This window comes from Oncorhynchus gorbuscha, linkage group LG20 (genome assembly GCF_021184085.1).
Source record: "Oncorhynchus gorbuscha isolate QuinsamMale2020 ecotype Even-year linkage group LG20, OgorEven_v1.0, whole genome shotgun sequence".
Classification (NCBI taxonomy): domain Eukaryota; kingdom Metazoa; phylum Chordata; class Actinopteri; order Salmoniformes; family Salmonidae; genus Oncorhynchus; species Oncorhynchus gorbuscha.
This window is the reverse complement of record NC_060192.1, coordinates 17,643,387-17,657,258: the sequence shown is the minus strand read 5'-3', so window position 1 is coordinate 17,657,258 and position 13,872 is coordinate 17,643,387. Positions and strand designations below refer to the sequence as shown.

Below are 13,872 nucleotides of genomic sequence, written 5' to 3'. Positions count from 1 at the left end.
CTGGATAAGAGCGTCTGCTAAATGACTTAAATGTAATGTAATGTAAATAATCCGAGTGTTCATTTTTGGAGGTTGCTCTCATTTCAGAGCATCCAATTAGCACTATATTTCAACTGTAGTAAATGATTCCTTTTGAATAGAATACCCATCAAAATAAAGTCTTTCTCCTCTTTCTTGTCTTGTAAGTGACAAGGTGATGTGTTAAATACACGACAAAGCTTTAGATTCAATGGTAAGACAATGTATTCCATTGAGCCCATTTCAGCCATTACTGGAGTGCGTTTGACAGGTCATTAAAAACATTTCCGTGGTTGTTACGTTACTGGGGGAAAAGCGCCAGGCACAACCAAGAGTATGAAAGAGTCGCAGGCGTAACATGAGAGCAATCAATACAGCCACATTTAAGTGACAAGTGGATTCTGCACCACTCGAACACAGGAAATAGATGGCTGGAAAGGACCTCAGGTGGGTGGAGCATGTGCATTGCTAGTATTATGCCTGTAAGCTAATCTTAGCTGTTGGCTGCACTACAGACTTCTCTATAAAAGGACACTTGTTCAAATGCATTAGCTGGAGGCGCACAAGTGTGAAGGGCAGACAGAGGGAGGGATTCGAGTGAGTGAGAGAGAGAGAGAGAGAGAGAGAGAGAGAGAGAGAGAGAGAGAGAGAGAGAGAGAGAGAGAGAGAGAGAGAGAGAGAGAGAGAGAGAGAGAGAGAGAGAGAGTTGATTGAGTGTGGTAGAAATTCAGATTGTTTGTGTGTGCGTGCGTACCTACTGTGCATGTGTGCATTTAGCATTATGTAGTTATGTTTGCAGTTGGCTAGTGTGTATGTGTGTTTGCTTCCCTTTATGCCGTTTTGTGTGTGTATGAGTGTGTGTATGAGTGTGTGTATGAGTGTGTGAGCGTCCATATATATGTTCCCAACTTATCATCCCTTGTGTGGATGTGTGGGCGTGTGGCCGTGTGTGTGCATCTGTTAGTGTACTTTGTGGGCTTTTACAGTAATTGAGGGCCTCCTCACAGACCTAATCATTCCTGAGTGTTCGCACAGATGAGATTAGTTGCCAGGGAGCTGTTGTCATAGACACCTACTGCTCCAGTCCGGCTGAGATGGCAGGGTCATTAGATACATCCAGATCTCTCAATTTCTGTCCCTCTCTCTCTCTCTCTCTCTCTCTCTCTCTCTCTCTCTCTCTCTCTCTCTCTCTCTCTCTCTCTCTCTCTCTCTCTCTCTCTCTCCCTCTTGTCCTGTTTCTCTGGCTCTCTTCGCACACACACACACACACACACACACACACACACACACACACACACACACACACACACACACACACACACACACACACACACACACACACACACACACACACACACACACACACACACACACACACACACACACACACACACACACACACACACACACACACACACACAAGTCCAGTGAATTTAGGCAGTGGGGATCATTACTGTCCATCCACCCAAGTGATTGAAGTGGTTTTTTATCAGGCTCAGTCTAAGAGCCTCACAGCATCAGATCCATAGATCCCCCTTGTCTAACTTCTCCACTCCCCCACTGTACTGAGATTCTCATTAGTGGGTGTTCTGAATCATGTTTCACCTTACTTTCCCATCTTTTCCTATGAAATTAGGGTGAAAATCTCCAGCACTTCCATAGCAACCATTCCCCCATTTGCTGGAAATAGCAGCTACTGTAATGTAACACAAGCACTGTATGAGCCATATGTGTAAGGATGTTTTCAGAAATGTGATTTCAGGAGTTGAAATTAGGTATATTTCAAGGTAACAAGCTATTCTTAAACTGGAAGGAAAATTAAAGTGGTGTCATTACACGTCATTGAGAAGCAAAGAGCATGCAGTTAATTGACTCTCAATAACAGCTCTGCCCTCACCTTGGTGACTGGTAAGATAGCACTTAGTATGACACCTACCTGCTAGGATAAATGTCACTCTATGGGAGATAGGAGCTCATTTCAGCTCCCTTTCTCCCCAATGTGGAGAGAAGTTTACAGAAACCCAAAGTGCATCCAAAACAAGCCATCTCTAACACTGTCAGAGGTGATGGTGTCATTTATCAGCGACACTAGATGTCGTACTGGTGGAAAGAGGCTGGGCCTTCTTAACTCATCTTTTATCATGGCATGAATGAATTGCCTCTGCTGGACTCCAGCCATTGTACTGTTCATAAATCAGTTTAGAAAGAACCCAGGATGGTTCAGAGCTCATGTCCAAAACTCCAATCAAAACACAACAACTCAACCTAACGTTGTACATCTACAGGAACCGGAAGCTAACGGGATTATCTGCTGTGTTTTTAGCTTGTTTGTTTTTCACAAAGCTAGAATGAATCAAATCAAACTTTATTTGTCACATCACCGAACACAACAGGTGTATACTTTACCGTGAAATGCTTACTTACATGCCCTTAAACAACAGTGTAGTTCATGAAGAGTTAAGAAAATGTTTACCAAGTAGAATAAAATAAAAGTTATAATAAAATGTAATACAATAAGAATAACAATAACGAGGCTATATACATGTGGCACCGGTACCGAGTCAGTGTGCAGGGCTTCAGGTTAATTGAGGTCATTTGTACATGTAGGTGGGGGTGAAGTGACTATGCATAGATAATAAACAGCGAGTAGCAGCAGTATACAAAAGGGATGGGGGAGGGGTCAATGTAAATTATCCGGTGGCGATTTTATTAATTGTTAATTAATTGTTCTGCTGTCTTATGGCTTGGGGGTAGAAGCTGTTGAGGAGCCTTTTGGTCCTAGACTTGGCACCCCGGTACCACTTGTCGTGCGAGTGACCGGAGTCTCTCACAATTTTATGTTCTTTTCTCTGACACCGCCTATTATATAGGTAAAATCAAATCAAATCAAATTTTATTTGTCACATACACGGTTAGCAGATGTTAATGCGAGTGTAGCGAAATGCTTCTAGTTCCGACAATGCAGTAATAACCAACAAGTAATCCAGCCAACAATTCCAAAACTACTACCTTATAGACAGCAGTGTAAGGGGATAAAGAATATGTACATAAAGATATATGAATGAGTGATGGTACAGAGCGGCATGGGCAAGATACAGTAGATGGTATTGAGTGCAGTATATACAGTGCCTTGCGAAAGTATTCGGCCCACTTGAACTTTGCGACCTTTTACCACATTTCAGGCTTCAAACATAAAGATATAAAAATGTATTTTTTGTGAAGAATCAACAACAAGTGGGACACAATCATGAAGTGGAACAACATTTATTGGATATTTCAAACTTTTTTAACAAATCAAAAACTGAAAAATTGGGCGTGCAAAATTATTCAGCTCCCTTAAGTTTGCTGCGATTACAGCTGTAAGTCGCTTGGGGTATGTCTCTATCAGTTTTGCACATCGAGAGACTGACATTTTTTCCCATTCCTCCTTGCAAAACAGCTCGAGCTCAGTGAGGTTGGATGGAGAGCATTTGAACAGCAGTTTTCAGTTCTTTCCACAGATTCTCGATTGGATTCAGGTCTGGACTTTGACTTGGCCATTCTAACACCTGGATATGTTTATTTTTGAACCATTCCATTGTAGATTTTGCTTTATGTTTTGGATCATTGTCTTGTTGGAAGACAAATCTCTGTCCCAGTCTCAGGTCTTTTGCAGACTCCATCAGGTTTTCTTCCAGAATGGTCCTGTATTTGGCTCCATCCATCTTCCCATCAATTTGAACCATCTTCCCTGTCCCTGCTGAAGAAAAGCAGGCCCAAACCATGATGCTGCCACCACCATGTTTAACAGTGGGAATGGTGTGTTCAGGGTGATGAGCTGTGTTGCTTTTACGCCAAACATAACGTTTTGCATTGTTGCCGAAAAGTTCAATTTTGGTTTCATCTGACCAGAGCACCTTCTTCCACATGTTTGGTGTGTCTCCCAGGTGGCTTGTGACAAACTTTAAACAACACTTTTTATGGATATCTTTAAGAAATGGCTTTCTTCTTGCCACTCTTCCATAAAGGCCAGATTTGTGCAATATACGACTGATTGTTGTCCTATGGACAGAGTCTCCCACCTCAGCTGTAGATCTCTGCAGTTCATCCAGAGTGATCATGGGCCTCTTCGCTGCATCTCTGATCAGTCTTCTCCTTGTATGAGCTGAAAGTTTAGAGGGACGGCCAGGTCTTGGTAGATTTGCAGTGGTCTGATCCTCCTTCCATTTCAATATTATCGCTTGCACAGTGCTCCTTGGGATGTTTGGGAGCTTGGGAAATATTTTCGTATCCAAATCCGGCTTTAAACTTCTTCACAACAGTATCTCGGACCTGCCTGGTGTGTTCCTTGTTCTTCATGATGCTCTCTGCGCTTTTAACGGACCTCTGAGACTATCACAGTGCAGATGCATTTATACGGAGACTTGATTACACACAGGTGGATTGTATTTATCATCATTAGTCATTTAGGTCAACATTGGATCATTCAGAGATCCTCACTGAACTTCTGGAGAGAGTTTGCTGCACTGAAAGTAAAGGGGCTGAATAATTTTGCACGCCCAATTTTTCAGTTTTGATTTGTTAAAAAAGTTTGAAATATCCAATAAATGTCGTTCCACTTCATGATTGTGTCCCACTTGTTGTTGATTCTTCACAAAAAAATACAGTTTTATATCTTTATGTTTGAAGCCTGAAATGTGGCAAAAGGTCGCAAAGTTCAAGGGGGCCGAATACTTTCGCAAGGCACTGTACATATGAGATGAGTATGTAGACAAGTGGCATAGTTAAAGTGGCTAGTGATACATGTATTACATAAAGATGCAGTAGATGATATAGAGTACAGTATATACATATACATATGAGATGAATAATATAGGGTATGTAAACATTATATTAGGTAGCATTGTTTAAAGTGGCTAGTGATATATTTTACATCAATTCCCTGGATGGCAGGAAGCTTGGCCCCAGTGATGTACTGGGGGCCGTACGCACTACCCTCTGTCGCGTCCAGCGTTTGTGGAACAAAGTACATTTTTGGTGTTAAGAAGATTGTGCGTGAAAGTAAACTGTTTGATAGTTTTAGTCCAACTACAGCGGTTTTGACATGTTGGTGATCCTTTTAAACCACGGTGCAGATTAAAGAGGCATTTTCAGAAAAGAGAAGCCTTCATGTTCCAGTTTTCTGTGTGCGTTTGAGTACATTTCTTGTTGGTGTCTTAACAGCTGAAGTCATATTTTGCATGTTTTCTCTGCATTTTCCCTGAGTTTTTTCCCCCTGCCCTCAGGTTGTCCACACAGTCCGATGAACAAAGCCACTCTGACGTTGATCACCATCACTACGTGTGTCCTGGCTGTGGTTTACGGCACACAGCTCTCCTGCTCTCTCACTGTCAAGGTCACTCTCCACGTGCCTGAACACTTTGTCGCCGACGGTCAGTATCCCCCATCAACTCTCTCTCTCGCTCTCTCATAAACATGCCCACTGTGTCAAAACTACATCAGGGAATACATGCTGACAGAATAAGCAAATGTACTAGATAGTCTACAGTGGAAGTGGCATCAATACCTTCATTGAGGATGCTAATTGTGCTGTAGATACATTTCAATGAAAATGTTATCTTCAAAAGACGAGACTTATAATATTGATAATATTTTCAAATTGTAACTAATGCATAATTGAATATCCAGTTCTATGGTATATCCAGCTACTGTAGTAAGAAGAGAACAGCCAGGTTGTTAGCAGTAGAAAAATCTTCACTCTAATAAACCTGGATATGTTACACTGAGCAGTGAATGATGGATGATCCTGTAGTACTTCACACTACATGATCCGCTGAGATAAATGCGATGAGTAAACGTGTGTTCTGTTCTCTTTTGGATCCAGGAAGCAGTTTTGTGGTGAGCATGGGCAGCTTCCTGGATGTGTCTAACTGGCTGAACCCTGCCAAACTGACACTTTATTACCAGACGAACTCCTCCACCCAGTGGGTCAGAGACTACTGTGGCCAGAGGACCACTGAGCCCTGCGAACAGCTGTGTGACCAAGAGACAGGTTAGTGACACACACACACAGAGAGAGAGAGCCACGTATATGTCCCTGCTGCAATTCCCAGACAGTTCCTTTAGAACAGAACATTGTCTCACGATTCGGTGGTATATAACAGGGCTGGACTGAGGGTTACCCACTGATGGGATCTCTATGGCAAATACATTTATTTGCTCTTGACCTTCAGTGCTAATCTCAGGCTCTGGGTCTCATTCAACCCCTGCCAGCCCCTGTTAAGAATCAAACAGATAAGGGGTGGCCAATGTCACAGAGTACTGTGTGGAGAATATTACCCTCCTCTTCACATCATCTCAATGTGCTTTTTAGCACAGCTTCGGGCTTGACATTTAGACTTGCTGTCTGGTAGCTTTGATACTCCCTATCGCAGACCCCTTTCTTTTCACACCAATACTGAAGTCTATAGACTTTTAAACAACTTTCCTTCAACCTTAAATGTCTCGAAGGAGCCACCCGAGACCCTAAAAGGTGTTGTCAGACGTGAGTTATTATGAAGGATGATGAATTAGCGCTGCGGCTATGCTAAGTAAACAGTAAAGGTTAATAAAAGTGAAGGTGAGGCAAGGAAATGGGGTGTCACACTCCACTGGTTTATGCTGCGTTCGCGGAAACCCTGATACTCTGCTGAAATCTATAGAGTAGGACTATTGAATGCTGCATCAGGGATATCAGAGGAATATCTGGGGGGTCTAGGAGGGCAAGTGGTCTCTTTGCGAGATGGCAGGGGCTCAAGAATGTTTGCAATAATGGTTTGAGACTAGACGAGAATGGTGATGTCATTTTTATGGCGGTTTGACTTGAAGTTCCTGTTTGATTATAATTAGGGCCTAGAGTTTTTCCTGGCATCTTGACAGGATCGTGAAAAAACAGGGCCCTAGTAATAACTATAACTTGACTATAAACTCGCCTTGCACGGTTGCATGAACTATATTTCTGGTGCCGTAGGGACAATTCAGCATCGAGAGCCGTTCAACATTACTATCCATTGTGTGTTTAAACTACTTGACACCTCCACCGTGGAAACGATCACTTGCCGTTTTTCAATGGATAAATGTCTTGGAAGAAAAACACACACATTTAGCATAACCACTCCATCACTCACTCACACAGCCAACCCCACATGGGGCAGATGCCTGGCCAACTGTAGTAGGATTCTAATTTGAACAATTGCTCTCCCTTATTAAATCATTCAACATGGGCCACTGTGGTCCAACCTAATGGCTCACGCTCCTGTATTTATGGGCTTTAATCGCCATCAGCCAACAAAAAGATAGAAGACCCCGTAATGAATATTAGAGTCAATAGGTTGGAACGCTATCAAAGCCCTATCCCTCACTAGTTAGAGTCATGGTGCGGAATCACAGATCTGCCAGATGTGTTTTGTTGATTCGTTCCTCTATTTTTCTTCATCAATTACCCACACTTAGTGACTAGTGTGTGTTGATGGGCCAGTGTCATGTAAATGTGAAGTGTTACTTTAGTTTTTAAATCTAGTTCTCACAGAGTGAGCAGAGAGAGGCTTTGCATTGTCCAAGCCCCTGTAGTATAGAAACTCAGCCAGGTAGACAAATCTTCTCACCGGGGTGGAAAACCATCACTTCAGAACCATCACTTTGTGTTATAATCATCAATCTGGATGCTGTGTCTCGGAAAGGAAGTTGTCTGATATCAGATTAAGGAGGACATATTCCACCACAGGCCTGTGGAGTCCTGGGTGGGGGGCCTAACCAACATGTAGGTGGGTTATAATAGGATGTTTGTAACAGTCTGTCAGCACCTGGTCCATGGGGGGCCGGTCTGTAGGATATTGTTGTCTGGAGCATCAGTAAACCAGATGATTGAAGTCTGATGTCTGGTTGAAGTAGTAAAGACCTTCAGTCAAAACGGGCTTAAAGGGATCTTTCTCTTTATATTAAAGAAAGACATCTGAGGAAATGAAGTTGAACATCTTGTTCTGTTCCACAGTGTATTTGAAACCACAACACAAAAGCAGTTTAGTACTACGTTTTCTCTAAGCTATTCCTCAAATGAACCTTTTTTATGCTGACCCAGTCCCCAACTATTATATGTATATATATTTTATTTTAAATAAGACCGTAAAAGTCCAGATGGTGGAACATGTTCTGTCCCCTGGGTGGGATACTTCCCCCTGTCATAATGTAGTAGAGCCAGTCTAAGCTTATTAAAATGAATTACATGCCATATTGTATGTGCAATTTATATCACCCCAGACAAGGGCATGTTGAGGGCTGATGCATAATGGAATATAGTAGGAGGCCACTCAACATGCCAGACATGAACTGATGAACTTAACACTGGCAGCACCCTCTATCTGTGTCAGTTGGTAAGAAGGCCAACTGTTTTATTCAAATCTGGACCGGCAAATCACTATACTATGTCCTGCACATACAGTGCCATCAGAAAGCATTCATACTCCTTGACTTATTCCACATTTTGTTGTGTTACAGCCTGCATTCAAAAATGGATGAAATATTTTTAAATATCTAACACACAATACCCCATAATGACAAAGTGAAAACATGTTTTTAGAAGTGTTAGCAGACTTATTGAAAATGAAATACAGAAATATGTCTAATTGACATAACTAACCACACAAGTCTCTAAGAGCTTTGCAGACATGGATTGTACAATATTTCTTTATCATTAAAAACAATTCTTCAAGCTCTGTCAATTTGGTTGTTGATCATTGCTAGACAACAATTTTCAAGTCTCAAGTCTTACCATAGATTTTCAAGTCAATTTAAGCTAAACTAAGCCACTCAGGAACATTCAATGTCCTCTTGGTAAGCAACTCCAGTGTATATTTGGCCTTGTGTTTTAGATTATTGTCTTGTTGAAAGGTGAATTCATCTCCCAGTGTCTGGTGGAAAGCAGACTGAACCAGGTTTTTCTCTAGGATTTTGCCTGTGCTTAGGTCCATTGCAGTTATATCAGTCCTTCACGATTACAAGCACCCACATAACATGCTGCAGCCACCACTATGATTGGAAATATGGAGAGTGGTACTCAGTAATTTGTTGTATTGGATTTTCCCCAAACATAACAAAAAGTTAATTGCGTTGCCACATTTTTTGCAGTATTACTTTAGTGCCATGTTACAAACACAATGTATATTTCGGAATATTTGCTATTTTGTACGGGCTTCTTTCTTTTCAATCAATTAGGTTAGTAATTGTGGAGTAACTACAATGTTGTTGATCCATCCTCAGTTTTCTTCTATCACAGCCATTAAACTCTAACTGTTTAAAGACCATGCATCTTATGTGACTTGTTAAGCAAATGTTTAGTCCTGAACTTATTTAGCCTTGCCGTAACTAATGGGTTGAATACTTATTGACTCAAGACATTTCAGCTTTTCATTTTCTATGAATTAGTAAAAATGTCTGAAAACATCGTTTCACTTTGAGATTATGGGATATTGTGTGTAGGCCAGTGACACAAAAACTTTTTGCCATTTTAAATGCAGGCTGTAACGCAACAAAATGTGGAAAAAGTGAAGGGGTGTGAATACTTATTGAAGGCACTGTACAGTACCTAAATTACTATTCTGCTAAATTGGGAAACATACTGTAGACATATTTTAAAGGTTAGTATTTTAGACAATTACTTTTTCAGATAATCTGAACTATAATCTGAACTGTATGTGATGTTCTTGGCATGCTGTTTTCTTGTGCTGTTATTGATAATATGGTTATGAAATGTTAGCTTTCCATTTCCCATATGATGTTCTATTACCCAGACATTCAGCCTACCGAAATAGCATGCTTCAATTTATCTGCTGTTTTTCCTCTGCAAGTTACAAGCCAATGTTTTTACTATGGTTAGGTACACTGCACAGAGCATTTTCTCTTGCTCGCTCTCACTCTCTTTCTCTCGCTCTCTCCCTCAAAAGGAAAAGGACTGTTCGAGTCAGTAATTGGCAACAAATGCACTGTCTCTTTGGAGCCTTCTCATCTCTTCCTAGAGGGAATTTAAAGTCGTTCCTCAAAAGAGCACATTCTCATGTTTTCATCTGCGTCATCCAGCGCACAAGTAGACCCAGCAGAGAGGAAATGGAGACACACTTTCTTTATGCTGTTTTGCTCTCAAAGTGTGTCTTTGTTTTTCCGCTCGTCTGGGCCTAGAACCTGGATGACGTTCTGTGTGTGTGTGTGTGTGTGTGTGTCTGTGAGAGTGTGTCCACAAAAGCGTAATTGTGGCACAGAGACGGAAGGGGAGAAAATGGAGATGGGAGAAAGAGAAGTCGCTCTGGATAAGAGCGTCTGCTAAATGACTTAAATGTAAATGTAAATGTAAGGAGATGTGTTGACAATTGAAATGATAGCTTTCAGCCAGACAGCCCCCTTTTTGATACACAAGCAGCCGAGCATGTGTGAGGAGAGAGAACTCTGAGGATATATACAGTACCAGTAAAAAGTTTGGACACACCTACTCATTCCAGGGTTTTCCTTTATTTGTACTATTTTCTACATTGTAGAATAGTAGTGAAGACATCAAAACTATGAAATAACACATGGAATCATGTAGTAACCAAAAAGGTGTTAAACAAATTTAAATATATTTTATATTTGAGATTCTTCAAAGTAGCCAGCCTTTGCCTTGATGACAGCTTTGCACACTCTTGGCATTCTCTCAACCATCTTTATGAGGTAGTCACCTGGAATGCATTTCAATTAACAGGGGTGCCATGATAAAAGTGCAGTTGAGGAATTGCTTTCCTTCTTAATGCGTTTGAGCCAATCAGTTGTGTTGTGACAAGGTGGACATGGAATACAGGTGTGCCATAAAATACCAAATCCATATTATAGCAAGAACAGCTCAACTAAGCAAAGACAAACGGCAGTCCATCATTACTTTAAGACATGAAGGTCAGTCAGTGCGGAATATTTCAAGAACCATCAAGTGCCATGATGAAATTGGCTCTCATGAGGACCGCCACAGGAAAGGAAGGCCAAGAGTTACCTCTGCTGCAGAGGATAACTTCATTAGAGTAAACTGCACCTCAGATTGCAGCCCAAATAAATGCTTCACAGAGTTCAAGTAACAGACAAATCTCAACATCAACTGTTCAAAGGAGACGGCGAGAATCGTCTATGCAATTATCTCGTGCCTCCTAAATCACAGTCTTATCTTAACAAAACATACTTTCATAATTTGTCATATGCAATGTAGGATGGAGACGTTGTACATGTAGTGTATATACTTTCCAAGTTACAGTATTTATTTTATAACACTTTTAATGACATCACAAAATAAAAACCAATATGACATTCGTGTTCTATAGCTCACCACTGACCATTCCCCACGTTCTTATGTTAACAATATTGTTCCAGTATTCTCTTTAGAACGTGTTAGAGTTTCGGCGGGAAACCTCTGTGTAGACAAAGCACATTTCTTCGTGAAATTTGGAGTGGGATGTTCTCCCTCCTTCAATTTACAACAGGGTGTGAACTGTCAACCCCCCCAGCAGCTCCCTCCTCCCCTCTGTGGGTGAGAGAGGGTCTGGTTACTGTCATCCATTGTGTCACAAATCCCGCCGAAGATGGTGCCTCTTCCTGTTCGGGCGGCGCTCGGCGGTCGTCGTCGCCGGCCTACTAGCTGCCACCGATCCCCTTTTCTGTTTAATTTAGTTGTGATTAGGTGCACCTGATTAGGTGCACCTGTTTCGTGTTTAGGTTTTGGTTGTGGGCTATTTAAACCCAGTAGGCCCGCCGGCTTTGTGCGGGCTTGTTTTTCTGTTTATGGTGTGTGATTATTTCGTGGTATTCATTTTTCCGATCAGTTTCGTCCTGTTTATTTGGACTGGGTCTTTACGCGCCCTTGTGTGTGTGGCGTGACCGTCTCTCTGTTTTTTTGTCAAATAAAGATCCACATCTTTTGAACTACCCTGCTCTCTGCACCTGATTCCTCCACCCACTACTTATAGAAGTTGCCAAGCTGATCTGACCCATTTGGATCCTCACAGGACAGTCATGACACCATGCAATTAAAACAATGTGGACTGCAAACATGTTAAAAATATTGAGAAAATATGGGGCAGGCTAATTAACTAACTACAGTGTCTTCAGAAAGTATTCAAACCCCAAGTCGTTATCCGCATTTGTGTTACAGCCTGAATTTCAAATGTATACAACTTTTCAAAAACATTGTCACTACGCACAATACCCCGTAATGTCAAAGTGAAATTATGTTTTACAAATTAGTCAAAAATGAAAAGCTGAAATGTCTGTCAATAAGTATTCAACCCCTTTGTTATGGCAGGCCTAAATAGGTTCAGGATTAAAACATTTACTTAGCAAGTAACATAAGAAGTAGCATGGGCTCACTTTGTGTGCAATCATTTTTCCAGGACTGCCTCATCTCTGTACCCCAGACATACTGTACAATAATCTGTAAACTCCCTCAGTTAAGGAGTGAATTTCAAACACAGATTCAACCACAAAGACCAGGGAGGTTTTCCAATGCCTCGCGAAGAAGGGAACTTATTGGTAGATGGGTAAAAATACAAAAAGCAGACATAAAAAATCCTTTTGAGCATGGTGAAGTTCTTAATAACCCATTGGATGGTGTAGCAATACACCCAGACACTAGAAAGATACAGGGGTCTTTCCTAAATCAGTTGCCGGCGAGTGGAAACTGCTCAGGGACTTGCCATGAGGTCAGTGGTGACAATGAAACACTTATTGAGACAGGAGAAAACTGATGATGGATCCAATAATGTTGTAGTTACTCCACAATACTAACCTAACTGACAGAGTGAAAAGAAGGGAGCCTGTACACAATAAAAATATTCAAAAACATGCATCCTGTTTGCAACAAGTCGATAAAGTAATAGTGCAAAAAAAAAATTGCCCCGAGTACAAAGTGTTATGTTTGGGGCAAATCCATTACAACACATTACTGAGTACAACTCTCCTTATTTTCAAGCATAATGGTGGCTTCACCATGTTATGGGTATGCTTGCAATCGTTAAGGACTGGGGAGTTTTTCAGGATAGAAATACATGATTGGGAGCTAAGCACAAGCAAAATCCTAGAGGAAAACCTGGTTCAGTGTGCTTTCCACCGGACACTCTGAGATTAATTCACCTTTCACCAGGACAATAACCTAAAACACGAGGCCAAATCTACAATGGAGTTTCTTACCAAGAAGACAGTGAATGTTCCTGAGTGGCCGAGTTACAGATTTGACTTAAATATACTTGAAAATCTGTCAAGACCTGAAAATTGTTGTCTGCCAATGATCAACAACCAATTTGACAGAGCTTGAATAATTTTGAAAAGAATAATGGGCAAATGTTGAATAATCCAGGTGTGCAAAGCTCTTAGAGGCTTACCCAGAAAGACTCACAGCTGTAGTTGCTGCCAAATGTGCTTCTACAAAGTTTTGACTCTGGTGTGAATACTTGTGTAAAAGAAATGTTTCTGTATTTCATTTTCTATAAATTTGCAAAAATGTCGAAACATGTTATAAACTTCATCATTATGGGGTATTGTGTGTAGATGTGTGAGCAAGACATATATTTAATCCATTTGGAATTCAGGCTGCAACATAAAAAAATGTGAAATAATCAAGGGGTATGAATACATTCTGAAGGCACCGTGGGTTATAAACGGACTAACATTCAAATGGAGTTGATGACAACGCAATACGTAAAAGACCTTAAATGTACAACTTGAAGCAACCACATATTTAGCCATGGAGTACCTTCTGATTGGTCAGTGAGGGGACACGCCTCGACACTCCCACAACGTATTTATCCAGCCCTTTCGCAAAACACCTCCAGCTAC

At 41.2% G+C, this 13,872-nt stretch overlaps 1 protein-coding gene across 2 annotated transcripts in view; it reads left to right on the top strand.

The window, feature by feature from the left end:
• The window catches only part of LOC124007025 (astrotactin-2-like), a 528,751-nt gene that overhangs the window by 205,506 nt on the left and 309,373 nt on the right, over nucleotides 1-13,872 (top strand). For both annotated transcript variants that reach the window (XM_046317271.1, XM_046317272.1), the window contains 2 exons: nucleotides 5,283-5,429; nucleotides 5,882-6,049. In XM_046317271.1, the coding sequence (XP_046173227.1) occupies nucleotides 5,283-5,429; nucleotides 5,882-6,049 (315 nt within the window). The remainder of the gene's footprint in view (nucleotides 1-5,282; nucleotides 5,430-5,881; nucleotides 6,050-13,872) is intronic.